At 37.6% G+C, this 22,641-nt stretch overlaps 1 protein-coding gene across 2 annotated transcripts in view; it reads right to left on the bottom strand.

Annotated features, from left to right (window-relative positions):
• Positions 1 to 1,125: 1,125 nt before the first annotated feature.
• EGFL6 (EGF like domain multiple 6) overlaps positions 1,126 to 22,641 on the bottom strand; it is a 48,920-nt gene continuing 27,404 nt past the window's right edge. For both annotated transcript variants that reach the window (XM_067296585.1, XM_067296593.1), the window contains exons 8-12: positions 19,792 to 20,115; positions 6,685 to 6,765; positions 4,622 to 4,708; positions 2,958 to 3,223; positions 1,126 to 1,809 (exon numbers count right to left, since the gene is read on the bottom strand). In XM_067296585.1, the coding sequence (XP_067152686.1) occupies positions 1,714 to 1,809; positions 2,958 to 3,223; positions 4,622 to 4,708; positions 6,685 to 6,765; positions 19,792 to 20,115 (854 nt within the window). In that variant the 3' untranslated portion in view covers positions 1,126 to 1,713. The remainder of the gene's footprint in view (positions 1,810 to 2,957; positions 3,224 to 4,621; positions 4,709 to 6,684; positions 6,766 to 19,791; positions 20,116 to 22,641) is intronic.

The raw sequence follows: 22,641 nt of genomic DNA, 5'->3' as shown, positions 1-22,641 counted from the left end.
TTTTTTCCTTGAGATTAAGGAGAATTTGTTTCTCTCAAGTTCTTATTCTGTAATTTCTTCAGCACCTCCAAAGACACCAGCAAAGAAATTCATGTGTCAAAGCTGAAATCTATGTGCAGTTCTCAAAGCACCTGTTCCATAAAACATATGAGTTCTAACAAAAAGCAAACACATGCAGATTACATTGCTATTGAAAACCTTCCAGATATTTCCAGTCTTGTTTACCATTTCCTCAGCTGTGTTACAAGTGCAAAAAGATTGTGTTTTAACAAGAAATGTCTCAAACATCCCTGACTTATTTCATAGGTGCAATTTAAGGTCTTTTGGACTTTTGGAGTTATTTGCTTTTTGTTAAAAAACTTGGGTTTGTATAGGCTAAATTCTTCAGGGTTCTTGAGTGTAGGTCTCCAAAAGTTTATTCAATTGTTTCAGGTGTCCCCTTTTTCATACAACAAATGAAATAAAAGGCATCACTAATAATAAATGATGAGCAGTCAATCCAGAAGGGGACATACAGAGCTAACCAAGAGGATTACCTATGCACTCACATATAACTGAACATTGCCTGAATTAGAGCTTCTCCATGGACATCTCTGTCTGCTTGGGATTCAGACTGTTAGGACTGTTAGGTATTTTCAGAAAAAAACACAAGAGAGGAGAAGGTGGTCTTTTGCGCCATGGCATAGTCATTGACTTCTGTTCAGAAAAGGTGGAACCTGGATTCTAGGCCCTCCTCAAATGTGTGCGTGTGTGTACATGTGCATTTGTACAGATGTGTGTATGTGTGTTTGTGCTCATGCATGCGGGGGAAGGGGGAAGGTGTCAGCTCCTACTTTCTGTGAGAACATTCTGTCCACCTCCTGGTACCTGGGGATGGTGGATATTCTCCATCACTTCTTTTTAAGTTTAAAGGGACATGAAGGGACTTTCAGCAAAGATTTTTTTTCAATTGCATAAGAATAAGCCTGATTGTGTGGTCAATAAGCTATGCTGTACCCTGGAAAATGAAAACTGTTGGTTCACACTTCTGTGAAGTAAAGAAGGCCTACATAAATCCTTATAAAAATATACAGGGATCATTTCTGAACAGTGATTTGTGTGACTCAAAGACATGGATAACAAACAGATATTTTACAGACTTTATTAACAATGAAAATACATCTAAAGACATAACTCCACTTAGAATTTGCTTACCTCCACTGAGGAGGAAGAAAACCTCCTCTCTTTCTTCTTACTTGTTGAATAGATTTAATATCTACACACTAAGTAGGAAGTTCAAGTTACATCACCTGATGTGTTAACAACGTCTTAAATATTGCTTTATATTCTTGTGAAGCAGAAGAAATGAAATAGAAGACTTAAGAATAGTCTTGAGAAGAACTTCAAGGAATAAAAGCCTACCAATTGTAGAAAGGCTAGAAAAGTATTTCAATATTTTATAAACCCTGACCTTGAATGATAAAATACAGTAGTGCTACATGCAAAGCATGTACTAGAATAATTCTTATTAAAAGGTGTACCAATAGGAGTATTCTGCATCTTGCACATGTCAGTTTTTCTGTTTGCATTGCTTCATTAAGTTCAAGGCACTGTTTTTGTTTTTGTTTTGGGTTTGGGTTTTTTTGCTTTTTATCTAGAGAATGACAAAAAATGCATGAATAATAAGGCAAATATTAAAATAGGATTAAAATCAACATACTGAAATCTCCATTATCAGGTATCTTCGGGGCATAAACCAGAAGCTAGTATAACATTGTCCACTCCAATTTCTCCAGTTTTGCCCTTCCCACGTTCTGATTCAAAAGTAATCTGTCATAAGAAAAGAGGTGTATTATCAGTGAAAATGTAGTTTATCCAACCATTTAGCAACTCTTAATGTTAATTAGCTATAATGCTACATCTGAGGAATGTTGTATCACAATGCAGGAAAGACTTAATGACTTAAATCCTTGCAGTTTTTATAATTTCCTTGTAATACTTGAACTAAACTGATAATCCTCTACACAGATTTACTCTACCAAATGGATTCCTTTAATAGGATTACTTATTGTCATTGTACAAAGAAAATGCAAATTGAGTGAAATCTTATTATATAGCTATATCACAGAATGTGATGTTTGTGCACTCCTTTCCTTGGAGACATTGCAGCTGTCCATTTTTCATCTATTTTGAGGCTTAGTTTTTGGATCCTGTATATACCTTACATTCATTTTTATGACTAGGATGCCTGGGCTTTTAGTTTACACTCTGATTCTTGTTTATGTAAGGGCTCTTGTACATCATTTTAGCAGTGCAAAGAACCTTAAAAAGGGCTTGCATTTCATTTATACTCACAGTAGAACCTTTTACACAGCAGTAAAAACATACATTCACATAAATGAAAACCAGGCCCTAGAATTTCAAGGAGAAACTTGCTGATTGAGCCCTGATTGAGGCAGTTTTCAGATATAAGAGTTTATAGTGTTCCCTGTTGGTTAGCATTTCATGCTCCGTCTAGGTTGATTGACCATCCTTTATTATAAATGATGTCTCTTTTTCTCTAATGGTCTGGTTTTGCGTAGTTTGAGAGTGCTCTGTTGCATGAAACAGGTATCATTTTCATCCTTTCCGGCACAGATTTATGCCTTTTGTTCCATGAGATATTAAGCAGAGATTTTGATTGACTGATTGTGTTAATTTATGATCTGGTGCAGTTTTTACAAAATGATAGGATTACTAGCATCAGTGTCCTGGCCAACTGGGGTAATTCAATTCTGAAAATTCAACCAGATAACCTTTCTGCCTCCTTAAAATTGTGTTCCCATTTCTCATTTCAGATGAGACTTTCAATTGTCAGTATTTGTCAGTATATAAATGTCAGTAACACTAAGTATTAGGAAATTAAGCTGTTGTTGCGTTGTGTTATTGTGTGGTTCTGTTGGTTAGGGTAGTTGGCTTATAAATTGTCATATACTTACACTGTTGGTTGTTTCAGCTCCCTGAAATATTTCTATTTTTCCAGTTCTCCACCTTTCATCTTTTCCCTTGCTTTGCTCCCAGACAGGAGCAGTTTTTCTGCTGGCCAGGAACACTCGAAGTTTCCCCACTCTCTCACCAGCAAGCCGATAACTGAAAATCAAGCAGTAGCTGCTCTTTGGTTTGAGGTCAGTAAGGAGAAGTTTTAGACGGCCCATATCCTTCTTGTGCCCCACAAAGGCTGGAACTGCCATGTAGTAACCATCACCTTGTAACAAAAAAAAAGGAAAAGGCGCCTTTAATGGACTTGTGTTATATATTAGCAGATTGAATACAATTTTGCTAAGAAAACAAGGGGAAGCTGTGTTACTTGAATAATTTAAAATCAGACTGGAGAAAAGCAGCAGGGAGTATACTTTACAAGGAATGAGCTTGCACTGTTGGAAGTCAGATCGGTTTACAGAGGAGATGAGTTCATATTTCATTGGCAATTACAGTCATGCTTCCTAATTTTCTGTATCTTTCAAAGGCAAAATCATCTCAATTTTTCAAATACAACAGCCTGAAACGTGCTGCTGTGCCTTTGTGGTCAGACTATTTCAAATACCTGAGCTAGCTCAGTAGTGTTAGCTCAAGTCTCTCTCCAGTGCCCTCCATAGTGATGACAAGCTCATGAAGGAGCTGGTAGTTTATTCCCTAAATCCTGCAAGTCCAATCAGATGAGAAAGACACACAGTAGAGCAATGGGATAAAACATCTGGGCCAATACATAAAGTCATAGTCAGCAAATCTAAGTTTGGGGGAATGGCGTAAGGCCTCGGTAAGGTCTTCCTGGAAGTGATGGGATAGAGAAGGGTCTTGGGGGAAAGGAAATATATAGAGCAGGAGAGGAAGGATTAGTGAAGAAAGACTGGGATGAAAAGACTGTGAGGGAACAGATAGACAATATGTACATAAGAACAGGAGCAAGTGGTCTGCAGGATCCACTGGTCCCTACTGCAGCACCTTCCGCAACATTTCCCATGTCACAACGGAAGATACATCCGTTGAAGCAAATTTCTTCAGCCACACCTTTTTAAAAACACCAGCACAGTACTCACATGTTGCACTCATGGCACATTTTGTCAGGTTTCATCAGGCCTGCCATTGTAGCAGTTGGGTGTTGGTGGCTCTTGAATAGGGCCCTCCCTTGGCTCATTCTAAGTAATGACTTAACTACTTTAACTTGCAGAGTTTGACATTTCTGATCAGTTATCACAGTGCTACGTCTAAACCATGTGAATGACTACTACATTGCCACATCCATCTAAAGATGACAGATATGTTGTTAAATGCTCTACCAGTCTTTGAGAGGCTTCACATGTAACTCTAATATGGTTTCTGTTGTTTTATATCTTGCAATTCTTACCATTTTTTTCTAATCCTTTTTCTCATCTTTTGATTCATTTGTGCTGAAATATACTGCCGAGTAGCAATTGCCAAGGATATTTCAAAGAAACAGTCTCCACCCCATCTTCTCTTTCTCCTTCTATGATTATTGCTTTTCTAAAGCTAACCCATTGATAGGAAACCTAATTGCTGTTTCCATTCTTCCCTCCCTCCACCTCTTTTTGGAGGTGCTGAGCCATCAAATTAAACCATAGCTAGAAGACAGATATTTAAATACCACTATCTCGATCAGCAAGATTCCAGTCAAAGTCATCATCAGTATCTTGTTTCCAGTCGCAGACCCCCCGACTGAAGCTGCAGTCAACTGGAAAAAAATTGACAATGGAAACACAGAGATAAGAGCAGCATTATGTAAGTATTGATAAAAATGATTGGCTTTTATTCATCTAGTTATGAATGTGTAGGTCATTCTAAAAGTATCCAGAATCTGAGTTCACATAGTATTGACCTAGATTAAATTTCAAAAAAGCACATTAGAATTGATGAAGTAATTATTTCCTTAGCTCAGCAAAATCTATTGTGCCTTTTTACTGCCAGTCTTTTGCCTGTGTATGATTTTATATTTTGTTTTGTACACTGAATACCTGCCAGGTGTAGTTTGAGGTGTCAGTTCTGGAACTCTAACACCATAAATGGTTTGGGATGTGCCAAGTCTAGAGTCTTCCTCTCTCCATGTGTTATACTGCTGTAGCTGTAAACAGCTGAGATGCTCAAGCTCCAGTTCTTTCCATTTAAAGGGAGAGGCAGGCCTCCCATGAGAGGAATCCTTTGCTTCAGCACTCAATACTCATACAACATCAAATGGGGAACAGCCCAAATCAATTGACCTTTAGAGCACACTGCAAAAAACTTGTCATCCAGAGTGCACCACAACCTTTGTAACTCTGCAGATCAAAAGCATTATATGTTAAGAAATAATCACTGTGCACAATAGGTCAGATTAAGAATAATATATCAGCCATCTGAATTTCATTAGAAAGACACAGTCATATTGTTCTTTTAATATATTTTATCATGAGACAGAAAAGTGCAGTATATGGCATTTAGAGAGCATTACGGTATAAACACTTTGTTTCCAAGACTACAGCTCTCTGGATGGGAAAAAAACACAGTATTTCACACTTACTGTTAGCCAGCATGTTTGTCTATTTTGATTTTTTAAGATGTGTAAGTATTTATGGATCATTTTTGGGTGAAACCCACCTTGTCCTAAAAAGAACCCCAATTACAGTTAATCCCAACATTTCAGCCACTGCTCATTAGCTGGTAAATTCACAGGAGAATGCTGCTGCTCTGTAAATACATTAGCTCAATGCAATCTCTTGTTTCCACCTCTTGAATTCTGCTTTCTAAATGGCTCTCATAATCAGGTCCATACAATCAGCTTCATGATTGTGTCTTACAGCATATTTTTAGCTTCCTGCTCACTTCACCTACCTCAGAAAGGCTGCACAACTTAAAATCAAGTTGTTGCATCACATAACTCTACTACTATGAGAGAGGGTGACAGTGTCCTTTGATTTGCATGTATGATCTGGTTTGACCAGAACTACACTACAATCTGTTATAGTTCCCAGCAGCTAGTGAAGCTTTCTGTTTAAAAATGTGTGAAATAGTGTCCTAGGGCATGGCAGAAATTTAAGTTTTGTACATAAATTGGCTGGTCTTGGACCTCATATGGTCCTCTGACTGATTTTACAATTTTTTAATGTGACAAAGAGAAGAAAATATCATCTTACTCTGATATCCACAGAACATACTAATGAATTGTGGAATATCATGAATTCACAGGAATTTAATTAATATTTAAGATTTAGGATAAATATTTATTTAGTCTTATTCAGAGGAAACTTCTACTGACATCTGATAGAGGACCAGGAGAAAAGCCAAGAGAAAATAAGTGAAGGATGTTTGGCTATGGCTGCGTATATGCAACACTCTTCTAACATGCTTTCATTTTATAGATGACCAAAATGACTTTGTTTTTCATGACTCTGAAATAAATCAAGTGAAATTTAATTGCAAGTCAAGTTTCTGGGTGGGGGAACTTTCTGTACATGGCTTATAAACAGTTAAAAGATATTTTTAAGAGGACACAATATTAGATTCATACACTGGAACTGGCAGAATGGTTTGGGCCAGATACTGTGTCCAAACTGCTAAGAAAACTTTTGTTTTATATTAAAGACTTTAAAACTTGTTCTGAAGCTTAGCTAGTAAAGATTGCCATGAAGACACAAATAAAATAAATGTAGACTGTAGAGAATAAAAATAATCTACCTTCTTGCTCTGGTGTTGATAGTGGAACTTTCTTCTGTGCCAGAAGAGGACCAAAGACAGCTGCTTCTTTAACCTTGGGAACTAAGAAAAAAACTAGTGAAGTGCCAAATCATAACAGGAGCAGAAAATGGAACTTTATTCCTCTGTACCAGTTGCCATCATTATTTAAACAACACAATGTATGTGTTTTCCACCACCAAACTCACATCTCTACCTCCAGTTAGATACTAACTCTGAACTTTAAAACTCTGTTAAAATTACTATTTTCCACATCAGTGTGTATTTTAATCTGCAGGCAATGGAGTTGTGAGATCCACAAGGTCAGAAAACTTTGAATATGATCTTTCTTTGGCATGGTGATCTGCTTTCTTGCTACAAAATTTCAACTAATGATTGAAGCATATGAACTCTATGCAAAGATAATAACACAGTGGCTTGACAGCACTTTGTGAACAGCCACCACAAAAAAATGGATCATGTCAGAGACTTTATAAAAGCCGTAAACTTTGGGGGATCAGAGGCCCTTCAGTGCAGAGGTCTGTGTTCACATCAGTGTTATCTGTGATGCTGTAATAGAAGTTCTGGGAAATGTTTTTTTTCTGAAGCCTTACCAGTCTCCTAAGGCACATGTTCTCCTGTAAACCTGATTAGCTCTGCTGTCTGCTGGAATGGAAAGGTGTAGTGATTGCCCTGACTCCTCCTTGCCCTCCTTGCAGCAGTACATAAGCACAGCCTGATGTCTTGATAGTCTGAGCTGGTGATAAGCTGTGAACAATTTCTTTTGTAAAAACAGGTTGACTTGCCTTATACCAAACTGGAAGAGCCGGTACAGAAGTATAGTCCATGTTAGCTGCATTCTCTAAGATATTGGCTAATACGAAGTAGTTACTCAAGAAGTGATATTTTTCAGCAGCAGCCTGAGAGACCAAGGCAAAACCTCTTCTGTTTAACGAGCTACAAAGGTATAGGAATCTTGTAGGAAACCTGTATATATTTCTTATATATATTCTTCTTGTATATATGTTGTATATATTTCTTATAGGAAACCCATATATTCAGTTGACTGTCAGCTTGCGACCTCAGTATTTTTAAAGTTCTGTGATTAAGCTCCTTCTTTTGCACTATTTGAAGTGATAAATAGAGATTTAGTGTTACTCACTAAAAAAATAGCCTCAACTTCTCTGTGTGGAGCCTGTGTAACTACCTAATCACATATGAGATGATCAAAAAACCCGCTTTTACTGGCAGAGGATTCTGTTCTTTGCAAATACATATGCATATGATACATACAAACATACATATGAAGAAAAGCTTAAATGCCCTGTTTTGCAGGGGCGAGGGGATCCTTTGAATTACTGCTTACAAAAGGTGTTAGTGGAAAACCTGATAGACTTTTGAGCCGTGCCACATGGTCAGCATGACTAAGAAAAACTCAAGCTTCCTCAAATGCCAGATGATAGGAGCTATGAAAATGGAAATTACTTTTCCCTACTCAGCATTTTATCATTCATGCTATTAGAAGTTGCAAAGGCCAAATATTTTAAAACTCATTACTTTCACATGCATGCACATTCGTTCAGAGAGCAGTTTGTTTCAGTGAGTTCCTCTTAGCGAGGGCTTTTCACTGAAATTCTCCGGCATGTTCTTAGTCATAAGCATGTACTCAATTTTAAGAATGTGCTTACAACCCACTGCAGCCCAGAGCCTCCTAGTACCATAAAGACTATGCCATCTTCTTACCCTTTCTTTTCCTGCAAAATTGTCAAAAATTGTTCTGTGTGTACACTATAGAACACACACACCAACAAAGAGGCCCTGAAGGCACAGAGGTGCTGAGCAGAAAAAGGAGACTCCGGCAATGTTAAAAACTTTCTGATGGATTGCTAGGAGCTTGTCTTCTCATGTTGCCCTTGCAGCGTTCCCCTCACCCAGACCATTGCTTAAACCACCTGGATAATATTCTTACTTAAGGCAAGGATTAATATATCTCTCTCCATATTAATATATGTCTATATATACACACTTAGAAACAAGATGAGAGATTAGGTGTTAAGTTCACTGTCATACCATATACTTGGCCCTGTATTTAGTGAAAGAGGCTCAGGCTGTGAAAACTCTTGTCAAAATGAAGAAAGCTATTAAAATATGAAAAGTTCTGGAAAGAGTAGAGCAATTTAATGCAAGACAACAGCTGCCGGAATGATTTATTTACCGAGTTATTGAATTACACTTGAATTCACTTGAGAGATATACATGCAGGTGTAGCTGTGTGCTACAAATGCTTCAAGTGAAGAACTGTCATGCACAGAAAAAAAAAAAAAGAGGAAAACTTTGTATCCTTATCTGTTTTTGTTTTCAGTGTCAGGCATTATACTCAGGTTCTCCACCTACTGGAAGATGTCACCAGTGTGTTATGAGAAACTGTAAGCTTTAGAGGTACAGAAGTATGTAAAAGAGAGATAAAAAGCTCCATGTTGTCTCTAATACAAGCATGATTTAGATAACTGCAATTATGTGAGAATCGTTTCTTCCCTACAGAATAGATTGTATTGTCTGCAGCAAAAAGGTCAATGTTATGCTCTTCATGAGTTCAAAAATGCATGCATTGGGTGAGACCGGTGTATCCAATCTGGGCATCCAATTCAGATGCAAATATACATACATTTTAAGTGCCTCAATCCTATCCTCCTAAAGAGCCTAAGTTCTTTATAATCAATGAAGAGAGAACGAGTATCTCAGAAACACTGAGAAGGCAGTCTAGTGCAGCACAGGTAGGTGTTGCCTGCCTTGACTGAATTTGGCATGTCAACTTCTTACAGAGTCTACTACCCACTTTAGTCAGACCAGGTGCACATCTTTCTCAATGGACTGCCTAGGACTAATAAATTGGACCAAGTGCCAGAATTCATATTCACTCTGAACCTAAACACCTGCTGGTCTTCTGAAGACAGTCAGCTACTGTCTCTTTTATAAAGAACTCTTGCCCCTGAATGGGGACACCAGCATCCTAGAGGAGAAAGAGTAATGACAGCAGATGTAAATGGACTCCCATCTGTCTGGGATAAAAATAAAGGTTTTCAAGAAGGCCCACTTCTTGGAATGTGCCTACATTTTAGATTGGACCATCATTGGACATAACCAGAATCCAAAGTTCACCCCCTCCTAAGTACTAGGCAGGAATCAGGCTTCCTCTTGTCAGCTCTTCAGCTATCCAATGATGCTTGCAGAAATGCACACCTTCCTGAAGAGACCTGGTCTCATAATCCATAAAAACATATTCTCACCAACAAAAGCTCACAAAGTCCCAGTTTATGCACACCAGATTCTATCCATTCTTTCTGTACTGCCAATATCCACCCATCTATGTATCAGCAGCACTAGCTATTATATAATCTCCAGTTATATACAAAACCCTTTGTATCTAGTGCCACACATTCTTAAATGTTGATGTCATCATGACACTCTCCTGATATAAGATGGCTTTATCTTATGAACAGGAATTAGTGGCAGAGAGAAATAAGGCCCATATCTTCAGAAGTACTTAGGTAACTAACTTCTACCAATTTCCATAGGATTTGTATCTCTGAATGTCTGTGAGTAGCTGGGCATAAGTAAATTGGTGACATTCTGCTCCCAAGAACAGTCAGAATTGTTACTCTATTAGGTTCTTGCATCTGCAAGAAATTCAGTGCTGTTACCTGTGACACATATCTGAGTAGTGCCCCTGTTAACAGGATGAGAATCTCTCTGAGCCATGTTAGGTCCAAGTTGTTATTTGTATTATATATCAGGATCTGCACTAAGGAGAGCAACTGTCTGCAAAATAGAACAGCGTCAGCCAGCTCTATCTGTTTGAAACTATCCTGAGAAACTTGTAAGAAATAGTTGAACTCATAAAACAACTCTGAAACTACTGAAGATAACTGCAATCATGGAAACATCTCTTTGCAATAGTTTCAGAAAATGAGAAAGTAGTACTGAAAGGAAGGATGAAGACATTCTCCTAGTATAAACATGCCTACAAGAGTACCATGAAGTGGATTTAGAAACTGAATATGCAGTTAAAAGGAGTTCAGAAATCCACTTGAAAAATGATAGGCTTCCAGGGAGAGTGGCACATAATAAAATAGATGAGGTTTGAGAGCCATCTCCTAACTGTTCGCTGAGTCAGGGGAACTTTAGGTAGCTAAGTAAGGAAAGGTGACAGGCTGACACTAAGTGATACAGCAAAAGAGCTAGTTCACTTCAAGCACATCCTTCTGTCCAATGCACAGCAGGGCCTCCTAGAAGTGCAGGCAGACACTAGTTCACTCTGTTTGTGAAGCAGGTTTGTTAGTCAGACATGGGGCAATGAGATGACAAAAGCAATAAGTCTTCAGAACTGCATCTGGAAATGCTTGGACTAAGTTGTAATATTGAAAGACACAAAGTAAAAAAAAACAAACTCCCAAACCAACAACCAGAAGCTCAACAGAATAGCTCTGTGGAGGAGTGCTTTATGGCACGCTCTTCAGAAACAGTGCAAAAGCACAGGCAACTAACTGTGGCACTAAATGAGCTTACCGAAAACACTTGATGGATTTTCCTTTATATGCACTTAGTTTCACCTCTTTGCTTTGCAAACTACTGTATATAAAATGACTTATACTGCATTTTATACTTATGGAAATGACATTTTTTCTGAAAAATATGGTTTGGTTTATAGCTTGAAAGTAATTTTCTATTTGTCTGCAGTAATGCATGTGCTATCCTTAAAGTTTTAATCTCTTTTTTTTTCCTGTTAGTGAGACTATATCTCTCGTAAATCATCTGCAGCATCACGGTGACCGCTTGCTGAGGCAGCCATAGTAGAAAAACAGATATATAGCAGAATATAAGCAGCCATATATTTAAGGGAACTAGTTATAGGGAATGTGGCATATTTTTCTTTTTGTTTCTTGTTATGGCTGTTTGATTTTGCAGTTCCCTGGACAATGCACAAGCCTATTTTTTAGCCAGCTGTAAAAACTGCCTAGGCAGTTTAGCTGGTCTAAATGTAAAAATAACACACAAAGTCTGTGAAAAGTAACTCACTGTTAGTAATTCTAACACATACAATTTTAAAGTGTCTAAAACTGCAGCATGGAGGAACTCTCACAAAGATGGTACTTACTGCCTTCCTGACACTACTCTCTGATGATTAAAGCTCCTAAGAAACCCAGAAAAACAGAGTGAGTGCTGTTTATATTTTAAAGAGTTTTCCCTAAAAAGCATTCCAGCAGTAAAAAATCAAGCAGAATATAAAAGGTAGTAAAATGAGGACTAGCTTCCTATATATATAAAGCAGTCAAGAGTTGCATATATAGTATATCACTATGTCAAAATGAAAGGAATACCGTCCATCTCTGCTGCCACATCCTCTTCTGAAAGAATTACAGTTGCCAGCTGTCTGACTTCTTTTATGAGCCTTTCATCTACAGTTGTGGACTATTTGAGCATTATTTGCTCATGTGTTGGTCATGCATTATCAGAAAAAATAAGATTAAGAGCAAAGATCCTGATTAACTGAGAGACTTCTCTTGCTCAGAATTAACAGCCTAGAATCCATAAGGGAAGCTATCTACCTTTAATATTGCCAAATAAACCAGGAAACCAAAGCCTCCTTATCGTTCTTGGTGCTACCAAATGAAGGAGTTCTGTAATTAACGTGGTCAGCTAGATTACATTCCTGTAGTATTTTAATCGCAACATAAGTTCCATAAACTGATACAGAAAGTACAGAATATGAAATTTAGTCGTTGTTGGCAATTTACCCCCCCCCCCAAAAAAAATGTTAGAGCAACTTTGTTTACACTAAAAGTCAAGCATTGAAAAGCTGGAAAATGACAGAAGTCAGGTTGTGCAATATCCATTCACTTCTAGCTTGAGCATAGGATAGGTGGAGTCATTGCTTACATAATCAAGCACTTTGGTGCACCCATCCTTGTCTTCTTCAGTATATAGAATGGACAATTCTCATGGAGTTAGCAGCTTTTCAGTGTTTTGTTTTATTCTCATTATTTTGTATATAGGTGCTTGTGCTCTTTACTGTGCACAACTAAAATCCTGCGCTGAAGGCAAAAACTTGTACAGCCCACATCACAGACCTTTGTGTTGTATTTTTTAAAAAACTGAGTAGTAAAGTTGTCACGAAGGTCCTGTATTTTGACACTTGGCCTATCTTAATAATTCCAATCCCCATATAATTTTTTTCCTACAGTATTTCTCCACTGCTCCCTTTATATTTCTTACAAAGCCATAAAATAGTGCATCAACTTTAGGATACTAACTAGGATCTCTGAAAAGTGTGGCCTGTCTATTTTCATAATTAACCCCTCTTCCTGGAAGACAGATGCAATGGGAATATTCAGACAGATTATATAAAGGAACTTAGGTGGTTTTGTAAAGGAATCACTGATGAATAAACAGTAGCAGAGGAGGAAATAACATTCTGAATGGACTTTCAAAGATGAAATGGCTTAAGTGTATGTAGATGGATACTCAAAAAGTTTCATTCCCTGCAACTAAAGATTTGTATTTGTTGACTGACAAGCATAGTCAGGTCTTCCTGTGGTATCTTGGCTAAGTTTCTCCAAAGCATTTATGTTGTTTCGAAATTAAGAGTCACTTTCGAAAGTGCCATTTTCTTGGATTTTAACGGTTTTTTAGTCATCTGATTCCCTGAAAAGTGGATCTCTAGGCATTTAGTAGATGTCAAAGAGTACATTTGCAATTACGAAGTTAAGACCTTCCCTCTGTTCATGATTGCCCCCATGCCTCATGCATGGTAACTAATGTTCCTACCTTTGTTTACTGCAAACTGTAACAAGTTCATTTCAACCAGCAAGGGACACAGTTTAAGATAACCTCTTTTAATTTGCATTCAGACTGAAGAGGCGTGTTACTGTGTCTAAACCAAAGATGTAGAAATGGCTGGCTGAAGACCTGTAATGAACAATCCAGGGTAGAAATTTCTTAAACTGGCACATCTGTTTCACAAGCAAATGCTGAACTAACTTTCACTGATGCTTAGGCTCAAATGAAAAAGTTACTCTTCACCTATAAGAGCTATCTATCTCCCATGATTTTTAAAATGTTATTTTAGACAGGTTACATCTTGAGTGCTGCTTGACACATTACGTAGGCAAACATCCTGATCTTTATTTATACATGTACATATATAAGTATGAATCTGACTAGAATATCACTTCAAAATTTGTCCATAATGTACGGTACTACTGTTTTTCCATTGTAACTACAAACGAACTTTGGCCTCTGTCTGTGTATTTTGTATAGTGAGGAAACCCTTATATAGAATACAAACTGGGATTTAACCTGCAGCAAAAATATAAGCAGATAATGATCAAAAATATACATTTAAATAGGAGCAAAAGTTAGACCTATAATACCTACAGTTATTTTAGAATCAGGAGATGTTCAGTCCTGCTTGCACTAAAATAAACTGGAGCCTTGCTCCTGAAGCAGAAGTAAGAATTAGAAGAATAAATAAGACTGCAGCCCATTAAGACGTTTGAGCATGTGCCTAAGCAGCCCCTCAAAACGCTTGAAGCATACATAAGAATTTTGCTGCCTTGAGTACTGTTCAAGAATGGCGTACTACAGTATTTTAATTATGAGTCTTAAATATCTATTTTTTAGGTGTTTATATAATTAAAAGTTCATGGTTACAAGTTATAAACAGAAGATTTTTTTTCCAAAAACATTATGCATTGGCTTTACTTCTTTCACTGAAGCTTCATTGGTAAGATTCTCTCTAGCCTAAGTATGAGCAGAGTTGAGTCAATGCTCAGTGCCTGCCATGATCTCTGCTTTCTTGTCCAGTCCAAATATATTCATTCTACAAATCACTGTGTTTACTGGGAAGGAGTAGAGCTCACTTCATATCTTTATGGCAACTGAGAAATGATCAGATTAGTGCAATGTGCAGCAAATTCAGGCTGCAACAGAAGATTTCCACCCCAGAATTGTACAAGTATGAGTTGTGATTTTATAATCAAAGAAGAACAAGAGTATGAATGTGTACTGACTATACTAGGCATGGAATTTATTTAACCAAATGTAGACATCCGTATCTAAAGTCACCCTAGTCAGCCTAGCTTTTCTAATCAAGAGAAAATTTTGATTCATCTCATTCTCAAGTATATATTTGAAATAGGTCAGACTAAATCACCACGAGTGTCTGTTTCTCTCCATTGACTCTAAAAGGAGCTTAAGTGACTATCTTGGATGTCTACATATTATCTAAATTTAGAATCTTACTCCTGGAGTTTCTTAAAGGTTGCTATTGTATGGTGTCTCTCCCATGAAGCCCATAGCAGTATCTGGCTAATTTTTGGCATTATAAGAGTATACTTTTTAGAAAGTTTCTCCTGTGTTGACATATAAAATCCTTAAGCTATATGTATATGTGTGGAAGAAAAAAAAGGTTGTGTAAATCTACCAGCTGTAAATTTAAGCTACTCACAAACGCGAAAGGATCATTCAATAACATTAAAAATAAAAGTGATTTTAAAGCCCGAAGTTCAAGCAAATTAAAATGCTTGAATCAAGACTGGATTTTATTATAACAACAAGGATCAAGTATGTCATATGGAAATTTAAAAGGAAATAAAATTAATATAGGCAACCTATCCTGAAAGAAAAATGGCACAATGCCTGAAGTCTTATACATAGTAGGGATCAAACCAGAAAGCCGTAAATAATACAAAGCTTACATACGCAATAAAATTCCATCTTGGGCTTTATTACCTAGTAGTATCCCTGTATACAGAAGCACACCAATCTCCTGCCAGTATCCCCTAGCAAAATAAAATCTCTCTGAAATGTTCAGTATATAAATCCCATACATTATTAATAAAAAATTCCAGCCAACTGTGACTGGAACAAAGAGAAAATAGACAAAAATACAGATAAAACACAGTGCTTTAATATTTTCAAAGAAATAATAGTCACATTTGCTGCTCTCAGGTGTGGAGGCAATTTTGTATAGATCTGTAACCATAAATAGTCTCTGCCTACCCAGACATATGGTATTAAAATGGTGTGGTTTGGCTGAGAAAGTTCTTGAAAATGGATCTCCATAAACATCATGACAAAATTATTATTTTGACCTGGACTTCCATATGGACAAACGATTTTCCCTGCGTACCCTCACTCAAACTGAAATGTTGGAAACAAATCCATTCCAAATAGTGTGGCAGAGAATATTTCAACAGAAAGGGTACGTGATCTATCTTTGGCAATTGCATCAGGTCACATAACCCAGTACAGGGGAGCATGTATCCCATATGTCACTAGGCACAGAGAGCAGAGCCCTCTGTCCTTTTAACCAAAAAAATGGTGATCATACCCAGAGTGTACTATTTCTGGTACTTTCCAAGCAGGTTACAGAAGAAGCCTGTTTAGATGTCTGAGCTACTTTCCTCAGTCCATCAAGACATCCATCACAGAAAGGCAGAAAGGGCTAGGAGAATTGACTTGAATGATTTTTTTTTTCCAACAGGCTGCCTTGCCTAACAATTGAGCAAGCAGAAAAACCCACAGACCTTTATGGCACCAAATTTGGGGGAAAAAATCTATTTTTTAATTGAATAACACTAATAGTATTAGTTACTAATATTTAATTACTTAGCTATTAGTAACTATTAATACTACTTAGTTATACTATGCCCCTAAAATACTAGCCCAACAATATTCTTGCAGCTCTGTTTGGAACAAAAAAGTCTTGACTTTACACAAATCAGAACAATGGGAAAGCACACTCTTGTTCAGGGTAGATATTCCTTCAGGTTCCATTAGCGTTTTACAATTAATCAGTCAATCTTTTTGAATCCTTCCCAGTGTAACCATGTTTAGTTGAATATATTTGGTACTACCAGTGCAAGTCAATTCATATCACTGTCTTTGCATGCAGATGCTCCCCATCAATTTGCCTTCAGGAAGAAGCTTGAATACATAAGAACATACTCTTAAGAAAAGTCACCACATATATTGCAACTGCCTTCTGTTTACTTTCTCCATACTTCCTGCAAAATTATGGTCGGCTTTATATTAGTTAACATGACCGGGCTGAGTTGTGTTTGTGTTTAGGATAGTATTTTAGTGGAAACGTGTGTGAAACAGAATTTTCTAATAGTAAAGCATGGCCATCAGAAAAACTGGATTTTATTGTTTCTTGTGAGAGAACGAAGGCAAGCCTCCTAATACTTTTGTCTGAGACTCCCAAATGTATTTGTCAGGATCAACATGGTAAAGCCAAACCTTGAGGGTAGCTTGCCATGCAATGGAAACTTCAACTACAATTTCGCTTCAGCTCCTGCCCCTGCTACTTTTTCTTAGGTAAATGATTAACGAAGAGATCCTTAGAAGCTGGATGGAAAGCTGCCTGAGTTTGACAGGAGTGAAAGGCTGAGCAAAGAGGCACTGGCTTAGGTGATAAATATGGTGTGACTGGCCAGAGTGGTAGTGGCTTCTGGTGCACAGGAATCTCAACTTTGGAGTCCCAGCACCATTAGGTAGAAACTTTGCACAAAAAGCAGAGATTGTTAGACTATAGCCTTGAGGTTAGGACATTCACTGGAGAAGGTGAGGTGGACTGAAGTCTCTCTGTACAGATTTTGAATATGAAGGTCTCCTGCATGCCAGATGAACTTCCTAATTTTTCAGATGGAACCACAAACATAGTTCCTTCAGCTGTTTTTTGTTTGTTTGTTTTTCTCTCTTTTTTTCCTGAGTATCTTGCTGTTCTCTGTTTGGTGTTGGTCTTTATGCATTCAATCGCCTCCTACCTTGGACAGTCATAAAGTCTGAGGAGGGCTCTGAGTCTAATCAGGTCCTAATGTGAGAGAAAGAGCTCTATCTATCATTCCCTCACTTACTTTGTTAATCCCACCCCGGGCATTTCTTCTGGTGCAAGGGCGGGCTTGAAGCAGCAAGTCAGTTCTGAGTATTTTTCTGAGTATTGGTCTGGTTAAAAGCTGACAGGCAGAAACATATTTTTGCATATGCCTAGGTGGTAGCTGTTTTGGTACTTTGGAAATGTTACTGATTCCCGAATCGTGAGCTTGTGTGTTTACAGTACCAGAGAGGCATCTAAGTGTCTTTCAGGATGCTGGTCTAGGCACACTGGATACCACTACCTTCTAAACTATTTTGAAATGCCAGGTTGAAAGCATAGAACAAATTATAGAATCATGTAGGTTGGAAGGGACACCTGGAGATCACCTAGTCTGACCTTCCAATCAGGAGGTTGCACAGAGCCCTGCTTGGTCAAATTTTGAATATCTCTGAGGATGGATATTTCACAACCACTCTGGACACCTGTACCAATTTTTGACCACCTTCACAGTAAAATTATTTTCTCCTTATATTTAATCAGAATTTCCTTTGTTCCAACTTGTATCCATTGCTTCTTGTCGTATCTCTGTGTACTTTTGAGAAGAGACTGGCTGCAGCTTCTCTATAATTTCCCATTAGAAAGCTGAAGACGGCTCTAAGATCTCCCCTTAGCTTTCTCCTCTTATGGCTGAACAAACCAGTTATCTCAGCCTTTCCTCATATGTCACATGCTCCAGCCCCCTTACCTTGGTGAATCATTGCTGGACTCACACCAGTATGTCAATGTCTTTCTAGTAATGGGGAGCCCAAACTGGACACAATGCTCCAGATGTGATTTCACAAGTGCCAAATAGAAGGGAAGAATCAGTTCTCTTTACCTGCTGGCCACCATCCTGCTAATGCAGCCCAGGATGCGGTTGGCCTTCCTGTCTGCAAGAGCACACTGTTGGCTCGTGCTCAACTTGTTATTTAGAAGATCACTGTGTCTTTTTCTGCAAAGTTGCTTTCTAGCCAGTTGTCCCAAGCCAGTACTGTTGCATGAGGTTTTTCTATCCTTTTGCAGTTGCTTTTGTTGAACTTCATGAGGTTCCTCTCAGCCAATTTCTACAGCCTGTCCAGGTCCTTCTTAATAGCAGACCTGCCCTCTAGAGTATAGATCACTCTCCCCAGTTTGATATTGTCAGCAAAACTGTAATATGCCACAGGCACTTACTGCTGTTAATATTTGCATGAAGGGAGGAGGCTTGTGAACAAACTCCTGACTGCAGACTATCAGCTCTCTAGCATAATTCTGTGCAGCAATATTAGGCTATATCCACAGTCTGAACTGAAACAAATACCAAATGGCCAAATACCACGGAACATCAAAAGAAAGCAATTTTAGGAGAAGAGTGCCATAGGCAAGGAAGCTTGTATTCTCAAATGTATTTAGGTGAATAACCACATTTATTCTTGGCTTTCTTACAGCAGCAATATAACAGACCTTTTGTTCTGGCAGCCTTTAAAATGACCTTTCCTTTAAAAAAAAAAAAAAGCGCATGTGTCTTTTTGAATCAAACAGCAACAATTCAAATGCTAATTTAAAATTCATTTATTCATTAATATTGTTATGAAACATGGTGCATAATTTTTATCACCATGGGATAGTCTTTATTATTTTCCTATACTTTGGGAAAGAGAAAGTATCATGGATAAACTATTAGCAGAGTGTATTTTTCACATTATCTGTGTTTTAGCCACCTCCTTGAAGAATGTTTGACTGAGCCAGATGTATTAAAATATAATTAAAATATTATTTGAAAGGCAAGGACACCGAAGTCTATGTTTTTCCTCTGAACAGTACGCACTAATTAGGAATGATAAATATGCTTTTCACGACTCAAAACTAATTTCTGTCTTACTCTTAAGAAAACAGCAAAACAGCCTGTTTCCTTGGGGCTTCTGTGAAGAAAATGGGGAAAAGCTACATACTATGTCTACACTGCCCTGAAAGAACAGCCTCCAGAGCAGCTGTCAGGACGGCATACTCCATCTCTGTTCACATGACTACAGACAGATGCCCCTAAAAGGCAGATTCTGTAGCTTTAATCTCAGTGGTAGGTATGTTAAGTTTCTTTTCCTTTTTTACAAGAAAATTCTGATAAGATGGCTATAGTGTTTAGTGACTATTTTGTTAGTGTGTATATATAGATTTACAATAAAACCCCTATAAAAAGTGATGAAGAAACTTACAAAAGACATCTCCTCTAAGGCTTTGCTCGTGGTCAATCTGATTCTTAAAATCTTCCTTCTCCTCCTCTTCTGTCTCCTCTGTCTCCTCCTCTTTAGTAACTTCAGTCTCTTCCTCAGCATAGCTCCCACCAAGATAAATACCACCTTCATAGTCAAATGACTGCAAGTGGGTCTTAGAAGCTGGTGTCACGGCTGGTTCTGGGATCACATTCTTGATTGCTTCATGTTTTTTCACGCTATTTTTATGCGCAAGAAGTTTCTTAATTGTGTCCTTAACTGCTCCAGGGATTCTTGGAATTTCCTTCACTGACTTCTCAGGGATAACTAGAATCAACAAGAAAATATTAAATATTCATCTAAAGAATCATTCAGTAATCATAACATTTATAAACAGCACTATACAGTCCTTTAGAATCTCCAGAGACCTATTCAACCAAATTATCTACTGTTAGATGTAAGTTCAGCTCTGCACAGAACTGAATCTACATGCAGTAGCTATGCGCTTAGCTATGTCGTATATATAACCTTGTGTTGTAGTAAAAAGGCAAAAGCAATCCTCTGTAATAACCTGAACTGGCCTCCTGTGTAACACAGGTCAGACAGCCCTTTATATTAATTATATTTTACACTTGAGCTTGAAAAAGTTTTTTAGCCTTTTTCAGTCTGTGGGCTACTAGAAGTTGTCCACAGAGGTGTGATTCCCCACATAACAAATGTCAGCAGTGAGCATTTTTCCTAACTATCTTCTGTAAACTCCTCTGATCTAACATTCCTTGTACCACACGCTGAAAGCCACTGAATTTTGTCAGATTTTTAGTATTTTATGATTCCTCTTGGCTACAAAATTCTAAAAGGATAACCCGCTTTTTAGTATCTTGCAACTTTTGATCCTGCTCAGAAACACAGAAACTGCCAGAACAGAAAAACTTAAGAGTGTAAAAGTCAACCAAGATTGTTCAAATCTATAAAACAAAAGAAATAAAATTAAATTTGGGGCTTTTCCTCACCCTTGGTCCTTAATAAAGTGAAGCTAAATATCTTCTATATCCAAGCATAAAACTTCAAAACATCATTGGTAAGATTCCTAGATGACATTTTTACATTTACATAGCAGCCCTGATTTTCACATCATGCTTTCCTTGTCAACATATTGAGGCCCAAGACATAAGCCTTCTATTTCTTTTAAATTCCATTATTCTCTTTTCACTATCATTAAACTATGGCGGGAGGCTGGAATGAGCAACGTTTTTCATACACAGGGCACCAGAATTGCTTTTACACCAATTAGGGTACCCAGTAACAGCACAAAGAGCGTCTAGAGAAAGGATGCTGGTCAGCTGTTCTACGTGAAGACAGGAAAATAATCAGTTTACATGACATGAGGAGAGACTTCTGTTAGGTATCATGAAAAATTTTGTCGTTATAGGATAGTAAAACACAGGAGCAAGCCACTTAGACTCTTTGAAATACATCACTGTAAGTTTTTAAAAACTGTTAGATTAACATCTGTCATGAATAGGCTGGATTAGATATGCTTCAGAGAAAAAAAAATAGACTAGCTGATATCATTTAGTCCCTTTCAGATGTACTTCTCTATTATCCAACAAAGAACGCTGGCTGTTTCTGCTTATGGCCAAGTCATAACTGAGGGTTAAACCTGGGCCTACTTTTGATCAGCTCATTCAAAATGGGTGTATAGTACAAAGCAAACTGAAAGAAGAAACCATGGAGGTACTGCAGCTGCTTCTTCTTATATCTGACCAAAAATTGAGGAATACCACTGTCCCAAAACAAGGTCTGGCAGTGTTTGTGTGACAAATATGCAAGTTTTAGGGAAGACTTCACGTGTGACCAGTTCTGGTTTACAAGATGATCTCTTTCCATCACAAAGTTTCCACTAGAGTTAATAAAGTCCCTATCTGCCATAACACCAGAGCTATTAAGGAAGACAGTGTCCTTGGGGTTGAGAGTCTATGCAGAAGACTATGAGGCTTTGAAATCAACTCAGGATTTCTTGACTGCTATGGCAGACAAGTCAATACAGTGTGTTTCTTTTCATATAAATAAGGAGGAGCAGAAGAAAAAGAAATCAGTTAATACCAGCTAATAAAATAGAAATGTAATCCAAGAAGAAGAGGGGAAAGTTCCCTGCATTTTATTTGCTCTTGGATAACATAATCGTATCAGTGTAAATTAGTCACATTTTATTTAAGACAAATGCAACTACATTTTCTATTCAGTATCTCAGGAACAAAACCAGACTCTCTTGGTTTGCTTACTGGGGCATTCAGATTTTCTGAGGTTGAAGTTGCAGGTATAAAGTAAACGGGTGTTAATAATAATAATAATAATAATAAAATCAAAATTGAAGATTTTTTCTTTTCCTTTGGATAAAACTTGTGCCTAGCTTGCCACATGCCTGCAAATAAACTCTTCACTAATACTCCACTAAGCAAGCCTTTCTTCTGGACGATATTATGAAGGATGTACTGTATAATTTACCTGCTGTGGTTCTCTGAGCCTAAACTCAAATGCAGCAATAAAAACTAATAAGAAAACTTCATTCCAAACAAATTTCTTCTTGACAATCAGTAACATGAAATGCCAGGCTTTTAATAAAGAGGCTATGGAGGTTTTCAAGCCACGACTGATCGCCTAGCAAACCAGAACATCTGCTTTTAGTTTCTGCTTCAAAGTCTTCCTAGTGAAATAAAAAATTCTTACAGCTCAACATAACAACCTTTCTGGTGTCAGAAAACCAATCTCCTTGTATGTGCAAAACCAAGCAGTGTAGAAAATCAGCTGACAGGAGTGACAAAAATACGTGGATGAAAGCGTACAGTCTGCATC

This window comes from Apteryx mantelli, chromosome 1 (genome assembly GCF_036417845.1).
Source record: "Apteryx mantelli isolate bAptMan1 chromosome 1, bAptMan1.hap1, whole genome shotgun sequence".
Lineage (NCBI taxonomy): Eukaryota > Metazoa > Chordata > Aves > Apterygiformes > Apterygidae > Apteryx > Apteryx mantelli.
This window is presented reverse-complemented; position numbering and strand designations above follow the sequence as displayed.